This window comes from Colossoma macropomum, unplaced genomic scaffold, assembly GCF_904425465.1.
Source record: "Colossoma macropomum unplaced genomic scaffold, Colossoma_macropomum, whole genome shotgun sequence".
NCBI lineage: Eukaryota > Metazoa > Chordata > Actinopteri > Characiformes > Serrasalmidae > Colossoma > Colossoma macropomum.
The window spans coordinates 32000639-32023500 of record NW_023494804.1 but is presented as its reverse complement, the minus strand read 5'-3'; the positions used below and the strand labels follow the sequence as shown (position 1 = coordinate 32023500).

General features: G+C 40.0%; 1 protein-coding gene across 1 annotated transcript in view; it reads right to left on the bottom strand.

Annotated features, from left to right (window-relative positions):
* Positions 1-22862, bottom strand: part of trpc4a (transient receptor potential cation channel, subfamily C, member 4a) — a 48408-nt gene that overhangs the window by 12168 nt on the left and 13378 nt on the right. The window contains 2 exon segments of the mRNA XM_036595617.1: positions 3009-3345; positions 19013-19531. Coding sequence (XP_036451510.1) covers positions 3009-3345; positions 19013-19531 — 856 coding nt within the window.

Here is a 22862-nt window from a genome sequence, read left to right as displayed (position 1 = left end):
ATTTAAATGCTACAGCCATTCACCAAGACGTTACACCCAAACTCATGTTTCTAACACTTCATCTGTGTTTCTTCCCACTCACGCAGTTTTGCTCTTCAAACCGCTCGGCTCCAGAAAGTCTGCATTGTTTTTTTTTGTTTTTTTTCCCTCCAGGCCCAACAGCAGGATTAATTAGGCAAGGGGTAAAACAAATTACCAAGAGGACAACTTCGCCTAATGCACTGCTGGCGAAACAGGCCTAGCTCTTTTTATAACTAATCATTAGACAAGATGGCTGTCTTTCTTCATTTCCATTACCATTAAGCATTACCCATTACTGCGACACAGTAGGGAGTTAAGTAGCCAAGCTATATCATAGCCCATTAACCAAAAAGGCCTTATAAAGTTAAAATATTAACCAAACGGCATACCAACAATCCTTACTGAACACAGAGACAACACTGTGCTATTTCCGGTCATGAAACACAAATAAAACTGCAAAATGTGCTCTATACACTTCGCCCACTTTATCCACAGGAGTGAGCTCTGGCACAGATCGCACAGTGATAAACTCACAGAGAAAAAAAAACAAAGGCTCAGTAATATCGGCTCAGCCAAATCCGTTAAAAATCAAGTTAGGACGACAGGCTTTCAATACGTCAACAGAAAATGAACCAAGCTGAACATGGTAGCCAAGAAGCCTTATCTGGTGGGCTCATATCAGGCAATATCTACTGAAAGACTTAATGGCTTGCTCAGCTCGGAAATCCACATTTTTCCTCTGAATGCAATTTAAAGAGTTGGCACCTAGCAGGAAAACAGTGGCACGAAGTTAAGGGGATACCATATTCCAATTGAGATGGTATTGCCCCCAATGCCTGCCACACCTCCCATCAAGCTGCTGGGTCTATTCCCCATGAGCTCCTGGCTTAAGTTACCTAGAACTAGATGTATTGAAAGTGCAGTGCTTTTTCAATGCTATGTGGTAAACAAGTTAATAGCGCACTGTAATAGTGTAAGAGTTGTATTCTGCCTAGAGTGAATCAGAATTATGCATGTGCTTACTAGCATACCTAAAATATACAGGTGAAGAGTTTTGTTCAATAACATATCGTTGCTGTCCAAAAACAAACATGTTCAAAATAATAACTTTACTGGGGAAAGCAAGAACGTCATAGCTTCTAATGTAAGTTGATGTAAAGAGGTTTTATTCCAAGTGATTTTGGAGCTTTTCTGTTGGTCTGATTATCCTAAAATTCTCACACAATATACAAACCCAGTTTCAAAAAAGTTGAGATGCTGTGCAAAATGTAAATAAAAATAGGATGCAATGATATGCAAATCATGCAAACCTATGTTTAATTGAAAATAGCACAAAGGCAGCATATCAAATGTTGAAACATATATGTCCATTTTGAATTTGATGCCAGCAAAACGTTCCAAAAAAGTTGGGACGGGGGCCTGTTTACCGCTGTGTTTCACCAACTCTTCTTTTAAAAACACTCTGTAAGCGTTTGGGAACTGAGGAGACACTGCTGTAGTTTTAAAAGTGAAATGTTTTCTCGTTCTTGTTTGATGTAGGATTTCAGCTGCCTAACAGTTCTGTTCTCAGTGGGTGACAGGTTTGGACTGCAGGCAGGTCAGTTTAGCACCCAGACTCTTTTACTACAGAGCCATGCTGTTGGTCATCTTTACTTCTGAAATCTCAGCCTCTCTGAGATGCTCTTTGTATATTAAACATGGTATTGTCCTGTTGCAAATTAACCACCAGGTGTTTTTTAGCATTACACAACTTTACCAGCCTCCTGTTGCCCCCGTTCCAGCTTTTTTGGAATGTGTTGCTGGCATTAAATTAAAAATGGGCAAATATTTAAAAAAAACAAAAAAAAACAAAACAATTTCTCAGTTTCAGCATTTGATATGTTGTCTTTGTACTATTTTTAATTGAATGTAGTTTTTGGGTTTATGTAATTTACACATCCATTCTCTCTGCCCTGTGATGGACTGGTGAGCTGTGCAGGGTGTTTCCTGCCTTCCGCCCAAAGGAAAAGTTGCATAAAATAATAGGTTGTGTGTGTGTGTGTGTGTGTGTGTGTGTGTGTGTGTGTGTGTGTGTGTGTGTGTGTGTGTGTGTGTGTGTGTGTGTGCATTCTGCACAGTGTCTCTACTTTTTTGGAAACAGGGTTGCAATGGACAAATGTAGAAAAATAAAAACCATCAAAAATAGAGATTAATGTTTTTTTCCAGATAGCGATGATATGTTATGCTTACAAACAAGCAACAAAAGGTTTCACTAATTTTATACAACAGTTAGTTCCGGCCACGCAAGCTGATTGGTTGAGAAGCGTTTTAACCGTGTTGTTATCTCACCATAACATCATGGTTTATTCACAAACACTGTATCACTCCGCTGAGACGATCTAGCAAAAAAGACAACACTGAGCTAAACTTGATATTGCGTCGGTTTTATGGCTCAGTCTGATTTGATCAGACTACACGTTTGGCGAATGGTATTGGGTTCATTTCTGGCTGATTCCAGGTTGTTTAGATGTTCTTCTGTCACAGCTGCTGACTGAAACTGGTAACTGCTAACATTAAAACATATTAAATTCCGCATTCAAGGCCCATTTTATTTATTTCGTACTTTATTTATTTAACTGTTGTATTAAAGCAATAGAACACTCGAGGAGTGTGTTATCGCCAATAACATCATGGCTGTGATGATCTACGGTGACCAAATCACAGCCTTGATGTTATTTCACGATAACACACAACATATTGAATGTTTGGCTGCACTGGATGCCAGTGGCTGCACTGGATGCCAGTGTCTCTGTTAATCTTTAATTGTTGATTGAAGTCATGTTTAAATTATTTAGTCACCTGTTTGATTAATGTAACATTAAGAGTTTGTATTGCTGAAAAGAGACTCAGTCCAACAAATCTGTGTTCTTTTTTTTTTATTTTTTGCCATAACAACCAAAGAATTATTGTTATTGTCAATGTATTGCTCTGGTATCATGACACCCTACCTAGCACCCAGGGGAGGATCATCCACTCCACGATGGTTGGTGGGGGTCCCTGTCGCATTGGTGCTTGGGGGACGATATGCTGGGAGGCCAGCAGCAGCAGGAAGAGGAAGGTAAGGTAGGAGGCTGTGTGGCAGATGAACTTGATGAAGGGCTTGCGGATGAAGAGGCCGTAGTGGCTCTTGGGAGCAATCAGGTAGAAGATGGAGAAGAGGGGGAACAGGAGGCCGATGAAAATGCACGTCATGAACTTGCAGGCCCAGTGTCGCCGCCTCCAGCCCGGGAACTCATCGTACCAGCGGGACGCCAGGAGCTGCTGACAGTTTGGCTGCGCCACAAACTAACCAATCACACGCAAGGATAAAAGAATGAGAATTTCATTAAAAAAAGAAACTAAAAATGACTGAAAACAGGCCACAAATCAATGGAACAGGTGTAGGAACTTAAATGAGTCAGATAGATAGGAGCCAGCCCTTTTGCCCTCTTGCTTGACGTGTATGACAATTGGTGTTTTATATGGCCATTTCAAATTTCAATCAAAGCTCATTATGTTTCAGCAAAGCTCAGCTAAGTCTCACCCTGGGAATAGAGCCATATGGAAAGAAAGGACAGTAAGGGGTGCGAATAACTTGCAAAATCAAGTAGATGTTATTGTTAAATACAGGGGCTTATGCAAGACTCTCATGAGCTCTTGAAGAGAGCTTTAACTCCTTGCTTCATAGTAGTTAGATAATATAGCGCAGAGGTCTTTAAATCAAGACCTTGAACCCAGATTTCAGCCCAGAATATACACCGATCAGGCATAACATTATGACCACCTCCTTGTTTCTACGCTCATTGTCCATTTTATCAGCTCCACTTACTATATAGGTGCACTTTGTAGTTCTACAGTTACAGACTGTAGTCCATCTGTTTCTCTGCATACTTTGTTAGCCCCCTTTTACCCTGTTCTTCAGTGGTCAGGACCCCCATGGACCCTCACAGAGCAGGTACTATTTGGGTGGTGGATCATTCTCAGCACTGCAGTAACACTGACGTGGTGGTGGTGTGTTAGTGTGTGTTGCGCTGATACGAGTGGATCAACACAGCAGTGTGTCACGATACAATGTGAGGTTGTGATACTGCAATGCATGTGACAGTGAGCATCATGGAGACGTGACAATGTTTCATGGAGAATGGACATTCTATGTTATCTGGCTTTGCTACAGAATTTGACGGCCCCTTTACGTCCCCTGGTCAAAACTGCGGCCCTATCACAAGCTCGATCTCCGACGATGCCACAGCCGTCCGTCACAGGAAGTAAAAGAAATCATAACTGGCCTCGCTCTCATCTCAGTGGTGCTTCATGTGACTCATAGGAAGAGTGTGATGGCTGGAGGCCTAGCTAGTTGGTGGAATGAGCCCATGTTGGATTTGGTAAAAACATACTAACAAATTAAAAAACGAAAGAAATGTTTATGTAATGAGATTTGATTCCAAATATAAATCTGGTTCACTTGTCTACTGGCGACATAAAATGTAGAAGGCATCTGCTATTTTAAAATGGTTTCTAAAAGCATAAAATGAAAAAAGAGTTATGGGTATTTAATATGACAGCAACAACATATATATCTTAAAAATGAGAAAAAATGCACACATGACAAAGAGGTCATCATGAGACTGACTCCTTTCTTCTTTTCTTTACTTGCCATAAATTCCCCTAAAAATACAAGTTTCTTTCTTTCATCATGATAAGATTTATCCTCAGACTGTGAAGCCTCCTGTAGTTCAAACCAGTTATGGAAGCAAAAGCTCATCCAAGAGAATCCAAGCAACAAGGCTAATGAAAAACAAGTGGCATTTCAAAAGCACAAATCACGAAGCACAAAAGGCTTACAGTGTCAGTTCGGTCTGGTTCTAATCAGATGGTTTGAGCATCCCTGGAGTTGTTGGATGAGCTTTCAGCAGCCAGTCATCTGCATAACACATGAGGCTCTGCTGAAGTGGCCGAACTCAAATCATGACACATCAGTTCATCCAACACAGAACGTTATTAAACCAACAGGTATATATACTTTAAACTGTAGGTGCGATTAATAATCGGGTGGCATCAAGTCAGACATCATCAAGTGTCTCCTTCAGCTGAAATTTATGTCGGTTATCTTTAAGCATAAAACTGCAAGTGCCCTCGGAATAGGAAATGTGCACGTAAACGAAAATGGAACAGGACCAAAAAGAGCCCACAGATCATCTAAATATAAATCGTATGGATTTTCTGGCACATGTGAGCTGTTTGCTGAGTCTTTACTCCAAGCAAAAAAGTAGAATAGTAGAAAAGCCAGAGTGACTCAGATGATGTACTGGAATACGTGCACTGTACGGTGTAATGGGATTTGGAGTGTTCTGCCTCTTCATTAGCCTGCTTTCACGGTTCAGTGAAACTTTTGGAGCGGTATTGTACTTTATCACTTGCGTAAGGCACATCACATCTGTGATGGACCAGAGAAAAGCAAAATCTGGACATTCTGCCACCTACAGCGGCAGGGATTCCATGGACAAGCCAATTTAATCAGGAGAAACCAAATATATATGGCAAGAGTGCAGCGCAGTAATATAGTTTATCAGTTCCATTTCACCCCTATAGGAACCGTCATCTATTTCAGTCATACTCGCCACTGCTGCTGCTTTGCTATCTGTTCAGCTTTTTCCAGAGACCTGTGATCTGCAGTCTTCATGCCCATAAGAGGAAAAATACATGTACATGCATGCATATCACTGTTGTTGGAAGAAAACCTTGTATCTCCAAAATGCTAACTTTACAGGAGAAGGAAAAAACCTACTTTACTTTTAATGTAAGTCAATGGAACCAGATGTCTTTCCAAGTCATTTTGGGCCGTTTCTTTTGGTCCATTCTTAATGAAATGTACATACAATGTAAAGAGCAACAGGCTTTTTCAGATTACGTCAAAAACTGAAAAATGACAAAAATAGAGATAGGAGGTTTTCTTCTGACAGCAGCGACATATATACGAACAACAAAATGCGATGCTTTAAAATGTAGGTGCTAAATATATTTAACTGTGCCATTTCTGAATAGTTAAATATATAATAAATAAATTCACATATATCACATAGCTTGACATATGTGCATATATTGGCATATGGTAAATTAATAAATTGAATGAGTTCATGTAGCAAGACTTTATTCTGTGTAATTTTGGACCATTTCTGTTGGTCTGTTTAACGTGACATAGTGTAAACAGCACTGGGCATTTTCAAAAATGATGTAATTTTTTTTTTAAATCTACCAAAATGGAGATACAAAGTTTTATCCTGGCAGCGATGATACAAGAAATATATCGCTGTTGATGGAATAAAACCTCGTATCTCCAAAATGGTAATTTTACAGGAGAAGGAAAAAACATGCTTTACTTTTAATGTAAGTCAATGGAACCAGAATTTTTTTACAAGTTATTTTGGGCTGTTTTTTTTTTTTGGTCCATTCTTCATGAAGTTCGCACACAATATAAAGGCCAACAGGCATTTTCAAATTATGTCAAACACTGAAAAATGACAAAAATAGAGAGATGAGGTTTTCTTCCAACAGCAGTGATAAATAATAATGTCCATTTGAAATATTTACATTTACGTCAAATATACATGAAGACTTCCTGAAGCAGATGTCTGATCCATATATGCACTATGGGGTCGTTTTCCAGATCCAGATTGATCCCGAGTTGAGACTAAACAGAATTTGGAGTGGTAATTGCAATAAGCATTTCAGTTTAGTCCAAGACTAGGCTTAATCCTTATCCGCAAAACCAGTCCTAGATGTCCAGTAGACACCAATCTTTAACATTTCTTAAAAACTAGGACATTGATAGGGAGTTTGACCCCCTTAACTAGATGTTGGAATATGGCTGCAAGGATTTGATTGCGTTCAGCCACAAGAGCATTAGTGAAGTCAGGTACTGATGTTGGATGGTCAGTTCTGGATCACTCCAACTCATCAGGCATTGGATAGAGATCTATCACTCCAGAGAACACAGTTCCAGTGCTCCACAGCCCAATGCTGGGGGGGGCTTTATACCCCCCTAGCTAATGCTTTGCAGTGGGCATGGTGTCCTTAGACTCATGTACAGCTGCTCAAGAGCATCCCAGTCTATTGGCAATGCTTTTCTATGGAGATTATACAGCTATTTATATATAGTATATATAGTCAGTCCAAGTCAGACGTCAGAGACCACACTTGGGCCGTTAGGTTACTCATTTGTGTCAGCCATGGATATCAGCAATGGAATATTACCAAATCTATACATTGTGGGGTCCTCCCATTGACTTAAGTATGACTTTAAGTAAATGCTGTTGTGCTACTGCTAACACACCCTAGTGGAACCTCAGGAAACTCAGGTTTTTTGCTATTTTTTCATTTTTTGACTCATTGTTCCTCATAAGGACCAGAGGAATATCCCCAAAGTGTTTTCCTATCAGTCTGGGCACATTTGGCCCCCACAAAGACATACTTGTAGGACTTACAAACTCCCAAAAACCACGTTTTGCCACTTTTTGTTTATGAAAAAATGACAATTTTTCTTTCAAAGGCACTGAGAATTTGCGAAATATTCTAACTTGCTGGAATTCCTCTCCTTTGCTATCCTTGTGGGGACAGCTGGTCTTCACAAGTATAGAAAGACAAGTATATACACACACACACACACACACACACACACACACACACACACACACACACACACATATAAGCACTGTGAAGTTAAGCATTGTACTCACTGAACAAACTTCAGAAAGCTGTTCTACATCTACACCAATATATCAAGGCGAAAAGCAGACAATAAAGCTTTTCTGCCAAAGCCAACACAGTGACAAGATACAAAGAAGCTCAGACTCCATAAAGAACGACCTGATTCACTTAAGGCAGAACATATGGAATATATTAAGTGTTCCTCATTATTTGATGTACACTGGTTTGTCCACACAGATCCGCTTTTAAGGGCGAGCAAAAACAAAGACATCACACAGAGCATGATGAGGACACATTTGCCCCAGTTGACTCAGTATTAAATAGTGCTGCCTCTAAGTTCTGCTGGAGGCTGACATCATAAATAAAGCGTCCGGAAATATGATAATATGTTTACTAAACATTTATGAATCATCTGTTTATTACACTCACTAAGATACAACATTGCATTAACGTCTGCCACACTTCATTACCTTTTTTTTTATTTTAGCTCAGTTTCAGAAAGTGCTCCTGTTGCAGTTCCACTGATGGACTTTGCAGCCAATAAAAATCTTTAGGGAATAAATCACACCTGACATTGATCAAACATGGACCATTAAGACTCGAGTCCAGTGTGTAAACATAAATAAATAAAGGGTGCAATAATCTTAAGAACCTATTCAGCTCAGCCTAATGAATTTGGCTCATTACGCTCAGTTAAAAGCAATCCGGGAAACGCTTATCATAATTGATGAGTCCCTCAATGCATTGAGTCCGAGCTCCATCAGAGCAGTCTGACTTAATATCAGACAGCGCAGAACAACAGAGCCGCTCCAGAAACAGGGTGGAATCTCCGTTACCATGGGAACAATGATTTCTAGAGATCCCTATCAAAGACCCCCTGCAATAACCATAAATATTTACTTATTTAGTCAGCCACCAAAGCTGGCAGCACCTCTGAGCCTGAGGCTGGTGCGGCGGCACGTTAAGATGGAGATTACCATCTTCAGCATTATGATTTATGTATGCATGTGCGTGTGTATGTGTGTATGTGTTGGTGGAGGTCGGGAGGGATTTGATGCAATGACCAAACTCATTCAGGAAGATTGATTTCACACACCGGAAGATGCAAATAAATTAAACTCCTGCGCCGGGAAAAAATGCCAGTGCTGAATTAATACTAGTGCAGTTCATATGCATCCAGTTGATTTTTCATAACTGGGTTTGAATGATTACAGTGAGTTAAAGAGGAATTTCAGCAACTGTTACTTTCTTTGAACTTCTATTTCAACCACTGAGGTTAGTCGTGTCCAGACATAATAATTCTCCCTAAAGCTCTGTTGGACTTGGATTATTTTAACCTGGGGAGGTGGTGTAATTCGACTAACGGTGAGTACTATGAGTTCTGTGACGTTACAGTACAAATCTGCAATGTCTGTAATTTTTACAAGTCTGATAAGTAATAATTCTGGAGCAAATTACCTGCTATGGCCCTATTTGAGCTGGATTAGTTTTACCAGAGGAGGGCCGCTAATGTAATTTGTGCATCAATCAGCTGGCTGATTCATACAGGATCTGTGTAATTTCCCCAAATTACCCCAAATAGCCTGGATTGAAACATCATCACACAGATGTTTACCTCAGCATTACGCAACAGGTGCCACAATTCTGAACAGTAACAGCACCTTGTCAGCAAAATGGCATATAGACTAGCATTAGGCCAGTAAAGTGGCTTCATTCAACTTACCAAATGCAGCCCATCAAGACAGAAAACATACTGCCTTGTAAAAAACCTTAAGAGATATTTCATTTTCCTTCTCCTTGTAATTCTGCCATCACCAAAACAAACAAAGCAGTTTTGTCAAAGCTCCAATTTATCTGTTAGCCTTGGCCATGGATATCAGCAACGGAATATCATCTATTAAATCTATATATTGTGGGGTCCTCCCATTGACTTAAGTATGGCTTTAAGTAAATGCTGTTGTGCTACAGCTAACGCACCCTAACGTTAACCTCAAGAACCTCAGGGTCTTTGCTATTTTTTCATTTTTTGAAACTCATAAGGACCAGAGAAATGTCCCCACAATGTCTAAATGTTCATGTTTTCCTATCAGTCTGGGCACATTTGGCCCCCACAAAGACATACATATAGGACCTACATTACAACCTAACAATAGCCAAACAAACTCCCAAAAACCAGATGTTTTGCCACTGTTTATGAAATAAATTGCATAGTTTCCTTTAAATGGCATGATGAACCAGCAAAATGTTCTACCTTGCTGGAACTCTTCTCATTTGCTATCCTTGTGGGGACACCTGGTCTTCACAAGTATAGAAAGACAAGCACCCACATATACACACACACAGAAATGCACTGTGAAGTTAAGCATTGTACTCAGTGAACGTGTTCCAGAAAGCTGTTCTACATCTACACCAATATTTCAAGGCGAAAAGCAGACAATAAAGCAACACAGTGACAAGATACAGAGAAAAAAAGTGCATGTGCACCTCATTCTCACACTCCATAAAGAACGTTAGCCTTGTCTTCGGTCACAAAAAAGAAGAAAAAAGGGGAAAAAATGGAGGTGCCGTTTTCTATTACCCATTTTTTTTTATTACATTACTGTGAGGTTGACTCAAGCAGGACTTCTATTACTGAGGGAGCTCTGAGTTTGGTGAATCATAAGCCTTATTTGAGCTGGATTAGTTCTACCAGAGGAGGTCCTCTAATGTAATGTGTGTGATGTGACTGGGCAATCCGTATGGGATAATTGGGGAGGTGGTGTAATTCGACTAACGGTGAGTACTATGAGTTCTGTGACGTTACAGTACAAATCTGCAATGTCTGTAATTTTTACAAGTCTGATAAGTAATAATTCTGGAGCAAATTACCTGCTATGGCCCTATTTGAGCTGGATTAGTTTTACCAGAGGAGGTCCGCTAATGTAATTTGTGCGTCAATCAACTGGCTGATTCATACAGGATCTGTGTAATTTCCCCAAATTACCCCAAATAGCCCAGATTGAAACATCATCACAAAGATGTTTACCTCAGCATTACGCAACAGGTGCCACAATTCTGAACAGTAACAGCACCTTGTCAGCAAAATGGCATATAGACTAGCATTAGGCCAGTAAAGTGGCTTCATTCAACTTACCAAATGCAGCCCATCAAGACAGAAAACATACTGCCTTGTAAAAAACCTTAAGAGATATTTCATTTTCCTTCTCCTTGTAATTCTGCCATCACCAAAACAAACAAAGCAGTTTTGTCAAAGCTCCAATTTATCTGTTAGCCTTGGCCATGGATATCAGCAACGGAATATCATCTATTAAATCTATATATTGTGGGGTCCTCCCATTGACTTAAGTATGGCTTTAAGTAAATGCTGTTGTGCTACAGCTAACGCACCCTAGCGTTAACCTCAAGAACCTCAGGGTCTTTGCTATTTTTTCATTTTTTGAAACTCATAAGGACCAGAGAAATGTCCCCACAATGTCTAAATGTTCATGTTTTCCTATCAGTCTGGGCACATTTGGCCCCCACAAAGACATACATATAGGACCTACATTACAACCTAACAATAGCCAAACAAACTCCCAAAAACCAGATGTTTTGCCACTGTTTATGAAATAAATTGCATAGTTTCCTTTAAATGGCATGATGAACCAGCAAAATGTTCTACCTTGCTGGAACTCTTCTCATTTGCTATCCTTGTGGGGACACCTGGTCTTCACAAGTATAGAAAGACAAGCACCCACATATACACACACACAGAAATGCACTGTGAAGTTAAGCATTGTACTCAGTGAACGTGTTCCAGAAAACTGTTCTACATCTACACCAATATTTCAAGGCGAAAAGCAGACAATAAAGCAACACAGTGACAAGATACAGAGAAAAAAAGTGCATGTGCACCTCATTCTCACACTCCATAAAGAACGTTAGCCTTGTCTTCGGTCACAAAAAAGAAGAAAAAAGGGGAAAAAATGGAGGTGCCGTTTTCTATTACCCATTTTTTTTTATTACATTACTGTGAGGTTGACTCAAGCAGGACTTCTATTACTGAGGGAGCTCTGAGTTTGGTGAATCATAAGCCTTATTTGAGCTGGATTAGTTCTACCAGAGGAGGTCCTCTAATGTAATGTGTGTGATGTGACTGGGCAATCCATATGGGATAATTGTGTAATTTCCCCAAATTAAGCCAAATTAAAATATCATCACACAGACTTTTACCTCAGCATTACGCAACAGGTGCCACAATTCTGAACAGTAACAGCACCTTGTCAGCAAAATGGCATATAGACTAGCATTAGGCCAGTAAAGTGGCTTCATTCAACTTACCAAATGCAGCCCATCAAGACAGAAAACATACTGCCTTGTAAAAAACCTTAAGAGATATTTCATTTTCCTTCTCCTTGTAATTCTGCCATCACCAAAACAAACAAAGCAGTTTTGTCAAAGCTCCAATTTATCTGTTAGCCTTGGCCATGGATATCAGCAACGGAATATCATCTATTAAATCTATATATTGTGGGGTCCTCCCATTGACTTAAGTATGGCTTTAAGTAAATGCTGTTGTGCTACAGCTAACGCACCCTAGCGTTAACCTCAAGAACCTCAGGGTCTTTGCTATTTTTTCATTTTTTGAAACTCATAAGGACCAGAGAAATGTCCCCACAATGTCTAAATGTTCATGTTTTCCTATCAGTCTGGGCACATTTGGCCCCCACAAAGACATACATATAGGACCTACATTACAACCTAACAATAGCCAAACAAACTCCCAAAAACCAGATGTTTTGCCACTGTTTATGAAATAAATGGCATAGTTTCCTTTAAATGGCATGATAAACCAGCAAAATGTTCTACCTTGCTGGAACTCTTCTCATTTGCTATCCTTGTGGGGACACCTGGTCTTCACAAGTATAGAAAGACAAGCACACACATATACACACACACAGAAATGCACTGTGAAGTTAAGCATTGTACTCAGTGAACGTGTTCCAGAAAGCTGTTCTACATCTACACCAATATTTCAAGGCGAAAAGCAGACAATAAAGCAACACAGTGACAAGATACAGAGAAAAAAAGTGCATGTGCACCTCATTCTCACACTCCATAAAGAACGTTAGCCTTGTCTTCGGTCACAAAAAAGAAGAAAAAAGGGGAAAAAATGGAGGTGCCGTTTTCTATTACCCATTTTTTTTTATTACATTACTGTGAGGTTGACTCAAGCAGGACTTCTATTACTGAGGGAGCTCTGAGTTTGGTGAATCATAAGCCTTATTTGAGCTGGATTAGTTCTACCAGAGGAGGTCCTCTAATGTAATGTGTGTGATGTGACTGGGCAATCCATATGGGATAATTGTGTAATTTCCCCAAATTAAGCCAAATTAAAATATCATCACACAGACTTTTACCTCAGCATTACGCAACAGGTGCCACAATTCTGAACAGTAACAGCACCTTGTCAGCAAAATGGCATATAGACTAGCATTAGGGTAGTAAAGTGGCTTCATTCAACTCACCAAAGGCAGCTCCTCAAGACAGAGAATGTATTGCCTTGTAAAAAAAATTTTTAGAGATATTTCATTTTATTCCTCCTTTTAATTCTGTCATCACCAAAAAATTATAGATTTCAGCCGTCTTGTCATGCACTGGAGGATTGAGGAACCGGGTCAAATCGAGCTCTATTTTATCTGTTAGCCTTGTTGTTGGTCACAAAAAACATTAGTGTGAGGTTGACTTAAACAGGACTCCTATTACTGAGGGAGGTCTAAGCTTGGCGAATCATAAGCCCTACTCGAGTTGGATTAGTTTTACCAGAAGAAGTCCACTAACATAATGTGTGCGTGATGTGACTGGCCGATTCGTATGGGAGAAAGGATCTGTGTAATTTCCCCCAAATTAGGCCAAACAGCCTGGATTAAAATATCACCACACAGATGTTTATGTCAGCATTATGCAACAGGCACCACAGAGCAATAATAACACATTTGTGCAGCTAAAAAGCCCAAAACGTGACATTAGACGATGGAGGAGACTTTACATCTCATTTCAGTGTGAGGTGATACCCTTTATTAACAGCTATTCCAAATGATGACGCATAATCATAGCGTACGGGAACATAGACCGAATTGTTGTGTATTTCAGAAGTTTGGTCGTGTGTTGAGGATTTAAAAGGTGGATCAAATCAAGCTTCATTTAGCTGTTAGCCTTGTCTTCCTTTCCATTCCAACAGGACTCATATTACTAAACAGGGAACAGGGCTCCTATTACTGAGTTTGGGAAATTATAGAAGCTAATTCACTCCTTCAGAATTATAACTTAGCAGACTTGTAAAAACTACAAACATGGCAGATTCATACTGGATTAAAATCACAGATCTCGTCAGAAGTCACTCACTATTGCAGCACCTCCCCGTGTAAAACTAATCCAGCTCCAATAGGGCTAAAGGTAATGTGTTAAGAATATAAGCAATTAATGGCACTAATTTGCTGTAACCCCAGTAATGCAATCTGAGTCTGACTCCTCAAACAGCTGCTGCATGCTGTATATTACTATGACTGACTCCTTTAACCTAGCTCTCTCACTCCATTAGAGCTTTTAAATAGTAAGTTCCACTGAGAGCTCTCTTAATAAAATCTTGATAAAATCTCCACTGATGTTGTGAATTTATTTACCACCTAGGTACATCAAATCTTGGGGAAACTCCACTGATTTTTTTCTTTTTTTTTGCATAATTCAATGGTCAGGATGTAAACAAAGTCATTTAGAATGGTTTGATATGAAATGGTTCATCAAAGAAAAACGTACTGAGTCAGAACTGTTCACAGTGGTTGTGATAAGAACCAGACATCTGAAGCATCTAATGCCTCTGAAAGTTCCCTTACAAAAAGTTATTACATAAAACAGTTATGAATGCGCTGCGTGACGACAGACTTTTTTTGTTATTATAGCTTTGGTCTAAGATGAGGCACATGCAGGGCGTTGCTGGTTCATGCAAAATAGCACCCAAAGAAAACGTATTTTTTCAGATTTACCACAATTTTACCAATAACAACATTACATATAAAAACTCAGAAGAGTCTAGGATCACTGTAGGATTATTGGTTATTTTGGGAATTAAATAAAAAGTTGACATTTTTGCTGCAGACACAGTGACTCAGGGTTCCTTTCACCACCACTGTAATGAAATCTGAGTCAGTAAGTTTCTGAACAACTGCATGTTTCATTACAAAGAGTGCATAATAATAGAACATGATCTGGTTTGACTGCATTTCATGCAGTGCAGTATGTAAAACAATCAATAAAAATCAATGGATTCATAGCTTTAATAGTACATTTTTAAAAACCTGGCGCTGCTGGCACTTTTTCTCTGGTCCAACATAGCAAACTTCAGAAAAACGAAATATTGTGATGCATATTGTGTATTGTGATGTTATAGTTTTGCCACAGGTAAATGTGTTTCAAAATACGCTTTAGGCCAGAATTCAAAACCAATAAAGATTTTGGAGGCATCAAACGGCCTGAACATCTGGTTCCTATCATTATCACTGTGAACGATTCTGACTGTACGTTCCTCTAGAATGCAGCACATCACAGCAAACCACTCTAAAAGGCTTTGTCAGCATCTCAACAGTTCAATTACACAAACTTTTAAAAAAATTAGGTGGAGTTCCCCTTTAATACAACACGGTTGATTTTACTGTGTGGAAAGTATCCCCTCAGAGTTGTGAAAAAAGGAAAACTCTGAAAACTCTGAAAACATTATTTACTAACGTTTTTAAGTAAACAAATGTTTTGGTCCAAATCTGATGCACAAACTTAATCTAGAAGACCGTAAGTGGAACAGTTAGCAGAAGCGTTTAACTGAATCACTGATCCAGGGAATGAAGGGAAATGAAAAGTGTGTTTGGAGTAGACAGATGGAGCAAGTGAAATGAATATGGCAGCGAGTTCATGCTGTATTTTAATCTGCCGTGTCCTTCAGAGTAAACAAATTTGTACTGTCACTGATTGAAGTTACTTTGTAGCAATGGTGGAAATCATTAAATGTACCTAATTTGTAGCTCCACAGTTACAGACTGTAGTCCATCTGTTTCTCTGCATACTTTGCTATCTTGTTCTTCAATGGTCAGGACCCCCAGGGGACCACCACAGAGCAGGCCTTTTTGGGTGGTGGATGATTTTAAACACCTCAGTGTCACTGCTGGACTGAGAATAGTCCACCAACCAAAAATATCCAGTCAACAGCTTCCAGCCGACCACTGATGAAGGACTAGAGGATGACCAACCCAAACTGTGCAGCAGCAGATGAGCTATCGTCTCTGACTTTACATCTACAAGGTGGACTGACAAGGTAGGAGTGTCTAATAGAGTGGACAGTGAATGGACACAGTGTTTAAAAACTCCAGCAGCACTTCTGTGTCTGATCCACTCGTACCAGCGCAACACACACTAACACACCACCACCACGTCAGTGTTACTGCAGTGCTGAGAATGATCCACCACCCAAATTGTACCTGCTCTGTGAGGGTCCATGGGGGTCCTGACCACTGAAGAACAGGGTAACAAAGTATCAGAGAAACAGATGGACTACAGTCTGTAACTGTAGAACTACAAAGTGAAACTCTTTGGAAGGTGGAGCTGATAAAATGGATACTGAGTGAAACAAGGAACGAGTTTTCATGTTATGGCTGAGCAGCCTAAGTAAACTGAGATACATTATATTAAAATAATATATTTTATTAATCTGGAAACAATGTACGCATTTGAATCGATTCAATTCAAGGCATTTTTTTCATTCCTCTTCTAAGTGGCCTCTATGATATGGTTGTAGCTCTGCTGGGAACCATAAAGAACATTGCGCAACACATCTGCATTGTGTCTCACGCGCAGAAGGGGGCGACATAGATCCACCTAAAATGACAGTATTGGATTTTGCGTCATCAGAGAGCACAGAGTGTGTGACCCATTGGAGCTACGTGAGTAAACTGCAGCGGCCCCTAGTGGTTAGATTATTCGAAATGACAACTAACAAGGCCACAGCATCTGAAATTCATAAGCCTACCTGGACTGACAAAGATGTTCAGCAGGGAATCCCCACTGGCAAAGCAATTTAGCTCAAGACTCCACTTATTCTAGGCTTGGAAATACAACCAAAGACGCACATCTAGGAGCGGCCTTGGCTGCACAGCTTCAAGTTAAACCAGCTGTTCCCTTAAAGCAATAGTTCTGTCAAAAATCAAAAAAGCCAAGTTTGGTGTCCACAGTTTGCTTCCTTAGTTTTGCACTGAAGCTATGATACCAATTGGCTATCAAGTACGCTTATGGCTACAAGTTAGCATCGTCCACCCCTAAATCATCACGCACTTGCCTCAAAATGAGTTGAGTTGGGTAGTGATTTCAAATAGACTTATGAGTTATCAGTGCTTGTATGACCTACTATGTAAATCATCAGTAAGAAATGGCAGTATAGACAAAATCTAGGGTCCAAGATGGCTGCTACTACTGTTTTTAGCTGAATTGTCTGTACTTTTATTTACTTACTCATGCAGTTTATGCTAATTGGTGCTATAATCTTCCATTACTGGTAGCTACATTAGCCCTGTAGCTCCAGTGCAACACTAAAGAAGGCTTGAATCGGCTTCGTGTCGTGTCTCGGCTATTTAGTCTTGTGAGCCATATTTGACCCAGCACACATATGTGTGTGATTGAGTAGCCAAACAGAATGCAGTTGACCAAATCCTCAAGTGGTAGCGAGCAATGAATGTTAGACATCATCGGTCTTACTGTATGTGAGAGTGGTGCGTCTGAGGCTGAGACTATAGACCTCTTAAGTGTTGTCATTCTGTAGCCATTAATTACTAGGATTCCTAATACACCCACATTAAGAATTAGGCTAATTTCTATTAAGGGAACATGGATGCCGTTTGCATTGATGAATGAATTGCTGTTATTGTTCCCTGGGTTAAACAAAAATGTTCCAATTTGAATATTGCAACTTACAAGCTAACACTGATTGCATTAAATTGGCATCAGATGACGGCGACCTCACCAAAATACCCCACACAAACTGCTGAAGTTTGTCAAATTTGGTGGTTAAGTTGCTTTAAGAGTAGTAGCCAACAATTTATGTTGCTGTTGTTGTTATACAGGGTGATTCAAAAAGATTCATCCGATTTCAAAATGATTTATTTCACTTGTAAGTCATTACAGATCAATGCAGTGAACTGTAAATGGTTTAAGTGAGCATAAAGTTTATTATGTAATTTTATAAGGTCTCAATATGAACCTCCTCCAGCTGTACAGACAACATCAACGCCATAGTCAGATTCATCCCATACTGGATTGAGCGTGTCGGGTGTCGCTGCACTCACGGCTCTTTCAGTGCGATTTCGGAGATCATCCAGTGTTGTGGAACCAATGACGAACGCTCTGATCTGTTGGAGCTTCACTGCCCGCGAAAATCACGCTGCACAGTTATGACGGATTCACTCTTATTAAAGTAGAGAACGCAGAACGCTTTCTGCTCAGGGGTCTCATCTCCTCTCAGACTGAAGGAGGCCATCTTCCACTGACAGTCAGAAACTCTATGACCCCCTCTTTCAGTTGGTATGTGATTGGTTCCTAAGCATCGGTCAAACCTTTTTGAGTCACCCTGTATAATAGCGTTTAACAGTAGACGTACTTTAACCATCTTTTAAATGCACAGGAGTGGTAGCAAGCTTAGATCATGCATGTAGCGTTTTTCTACTTCAACCTCTACACGACCTCGTTCTTCAGAAGATCCAGTGACATCGGGCCTCACTCAGCAACCATTCTTCTTAAGACCCACTTACACAGTTTTAAGAAGATTCTGACATTCACCCCTGTTTTTTTATTTGGGGTTTGTTCTTTGCTGTTTAAGAACACGTCATGAATCTTACATTTTTCTTAGGACCTTTCTCAAGAACACACACACACATCATCTAAACCGCTTATTTTTCTGGGTCGTGGTGGGCTGCTGGAGCCTATCCCAGCTCTCAAGAACACATTTAAGGAAAAATTTAGGATGATATTTGTGAATGAGGCTCCACTGTGGGGAAAATGTAAGTAGGAAAAAATCTGGTTTAGAACTGTCGTGTCTTATAGAGAAAACTGCTTAGACCTGGAGTTCCTAATATGGACATGATGCCGACTACAGAATGACGCTCTACTTCAGAGGTCTACTGCTGATAAACTTCATTTTGGGCATGGGGGGAAAACTGTAAATGCGATTGCTGGCTTTAACATGCACTGGCCTTACCTCTTTCTGGTGGTACTTGATAGCCAGCTTGAGCCTGGCCAGGTCATTGTTGTTCTCATCCTCCAGGGGACTCACATCATCTCTGTAGTTGAGGATTAGCTCCAGCTCTCTGGAGCTGCGTGTCTGATCCAGCAAGTCCTTGGCGAATTGCTTGCACTGGTGGGACAGCTCCTCGTACTCAGACTTGAACTCGTTTTCCACCTTACTGAGCTCCTGCAGCTCCCAGCTGAGGCGGAATGCCGTGAGAAAGGGGTCCTCGCTGGACAGTGCGATAAGCGACGGGCTGGACAGAGCGCGGTAGATGTTCAGACGCGAACGCGAGTGCCGCAGGCTATCTACATCCGAGCTGGACACACACTCTATGCAGTTGCAGCGCACCTCATGTGGCTGGGGCACCGATACTCCTTTCTGGACCAGCAGCTTGATGATCTCATAGTTGTTGGTATGGGCAGCTAAGATGATGGGGGTTATGTCAGGGGTGAAATCAGAGAACTGCTTATCCAGCAGGATTGGAGGAACCTGAAAGAAAGATGGCAAAGCAGCCGTTCATTAGGTCTGGAAGTAAAACAATTCAGATTTAATAAAGAGTTCAGATAGCTAGTTAGGTAGCTAGCCAGCAAGTTAGCTAGGTAGGTAGGTAACTAGCTAATAATCTAGGTAGTTAGGATTGGACAGTATACAAATTTCTTTCCATATTATCATTGACCAAACTTTTTGTTATTATTGTTGATTGTTTAAATATACTTAAAATGCTTTAACCTCTTATTGACCAGGGTATATTTTGGTTTGTCCATCTGAATTTACATGACCAAATCATAAGGCAAATTATTCAGTAACTGCATGAAATAAATGTAAATTTTTATTTTGTTCATTTATTTATTTTTTGTAAAAGCTCCCCTCAAATTAACAGAACATGTGTTTTATGATACACATATTGCTATATGCTTAGAATTCACTGCTGAAAGCCAAAAATCTTAGAAGCTCTTTGTATTTTTTTATAAAAATAATGTTTACAGAGCAGATCACTGAAGAGATGCCATCTGTTTATAGTTTATAGCCCAGATTTGTGGAAAAATGGGTCGACTTTCAGTAGAAAAAAAATTGTGAGTTCAGCTTCTTTTATTATAAGGGTTTAAAATTACATCACCCATCTATTTGACTGGAAAGAAGACAGTTACAGCTCTCATACGACCCCCACCTTTAGAATGTAGCTTATGAAATATGAAAGTTATGAAGAATATGACGAAGTGCGTTTTGGAACCACCGGTGGTCCCAAGGAGTTGAAAAGGCTATTAGCAGTAATACACACTGACATCATTTCAGCATGATAATATATGGAAAGACATTTTACTGAACCTCTCATATTTTTATACAACACCAAAAAATGACAGATAATCTCCCTCCACCATGGTTTTCACCAACATGTCACCAATCACACTGCATATTGCGCCTGTGTTGTCCAGCTCATGCTTTGCCTAGAGACAGCAGACTCTTCATTTCCACTGTGACCTTTAAAAAGGCAGTATCATTGGGTTTTATACAACAGTTAGTTCCGACCACACAAGCTGATTGGTTGAGAAGCGTTCTAACTGCGCTGTTATTTCACCATAACATCACGGGTTTTTCACAAACACTATCACTCCGCTGAGACGCCGTTGCTAAGCAACAACTGTGACAGCTGTAGGAGACGCTCAAGCCATTTGAACGTTTTTACTTCTTACTTTGCCACAAAGAGAAAATGGATACTTTTAAGATCACATTTGACCGACAGCCGATTTGGTCAGACTCTGAAGATGAGGCTACACTAAATTCCCAAACTGTCAGTTGGTCTGTGTGGAGCTGGAGAACGAACTGCCGGCTGTGCAGCGAGTGGGCGGAGCTCGTTACTCTGACGTAGCAACAAACTGCTCGTTAAGGAACTATAATTTGGTGAAGGAACTGCGAACATTAAAACATATTAAACGCTGCGTTCACAGCCCAGTTTATTAATTTATTACTTTATTTATTTAACTGTTGTATAAAAGCAATAGAACACTCGAGGAGTGTGTTATCGCCAATAACATCACGGCTGCGATGATCTACGGCGACCAAATCACAGCTGTGATGTTATTTCGCGATAACACACAACCTCGAGTGTTCTGTTGCTTATTAGCTGTGGTCAAGGCTTAATTATGTCATTCCCACGCCTTACTAAGTCATGGCCACGACTTAATTATTTCATCCCCATACCTTGTTTTCACATGTTAATAGGGCGTGGCCACGCATTATTTTTATCTATATGGGATGTCACCAGCAGGGCTCTGTAGGACAGGGAAAGCCAAAAGAAAATAGGTTTTAAAAAGGGGCTTCCAAAACTGCACATCAAAACATCATTAAACATAACGAAAAAATAGGACCCCTCACAACCGTGAAAAACCGTAGACCACCAAAATTCTCACCATCAGTTAAACAGTTCTTAAACTTTTCATCTTTCTCTGAACTAATTCACAGCTGTTTCTGTCCATCCTTCCACTGTGAGAAGACAACTCAGTGCTATGGGTCTGAAAGGATGTGTAGCTCAAGAAGCCTCACTGAAAAAAAAGGTGGACAAAAATGCAGAAAACTTACTAAAGTCTAGACTTCAACATCAGAGAATGTGTTTGGGATTACATGAGAAGAAAATGCAACCAACTTCTAAGACTGAACTTTGGGTGTTTAGATTTCTCTGAATACAGAAATCAAGTTGGACACGCTGAATAGTGAAATATTTGATGTTATATTCAGTTCTTGAGGTGTCTGTGAAATTCTATGAGATAAGTTTTAAACTTTTTTCCTAGGTCTGAATGGTTGTTATGGCTGGAAATTAACGATTGAACAAGTCACCCGTTTCGAGGGATTTAGACACAAGATACATAAACAACACTATGAACGTGTAGATGTTTGCTTTGAGGACAGTGAATATTTGCAGATGACATAACATGTAGTCGTTAATGAGATTTGTTCAGTATGAATATTATAAGCCACGTTAAATGTGTTGCACCAGTATGATCAGTCACCACAGGTCGTACTGGTGCAACCATAAATGACTGCACCATTTACTCCATCAAAACAGCTTTTCACATTAGTACAGGGGTCGCAACCCAAATGTTAGAAAGAACCATTTTGTTCTCTCAACAAAAATCAAACCACCTCGGGAGCCACAACATTTTATGCCCATTTTAATTTCTTGACTGTAAATACATCTCAGTGTGTGCTAATGTGCTAGTACAGGCTAAAAAATATAATATAAACGAAAACACAGTCTTACTTTGCTCTGCTTTAAACTTTAGCGCAGCTATAGCTGCTTTTCTCGCATCTCTGGCAGGAAACTTTCTCAACAATTGACTTTTTGAAAAGCTGAAGTCAACTTCTCATTCCAGAGCTTCTTGTTGGAAGTCGCGACTTTCTCGTTGCAGATTAAACATATCAGGAAACCAGCTGGAGTGATTATAAATGCAAGTCCGTTAGTCTAAATTATCAATGTTCGTCTTAAATCTTTCTCTTTGTTTTTTCGTAGGCGAGACTGTTGTCTGCGTTGCTATGGTGACCAACAGTCTGCATGACAATCTTCAGGGCTAAAGGTTGAATCAGCAGTTCTACATTAACTCCAGTGTTTAAGACCATTTATTGTTAAACTGTGTTGAACGATCATCCATCCATCCATCATCTAAACTGCTTATCCTTCTGGGTCGCGGTGGGGTGCTGGAGCCTATCCCAGCTCTCATTGGGCGTAAGGCAGGATACACCCTGGACAGGTCGCCAGTCCATCCCAGGTGAAGAACGATCAGCAGAGCTTTATTTTACTGTAAAGGAGGATTATTTTATTTTTACC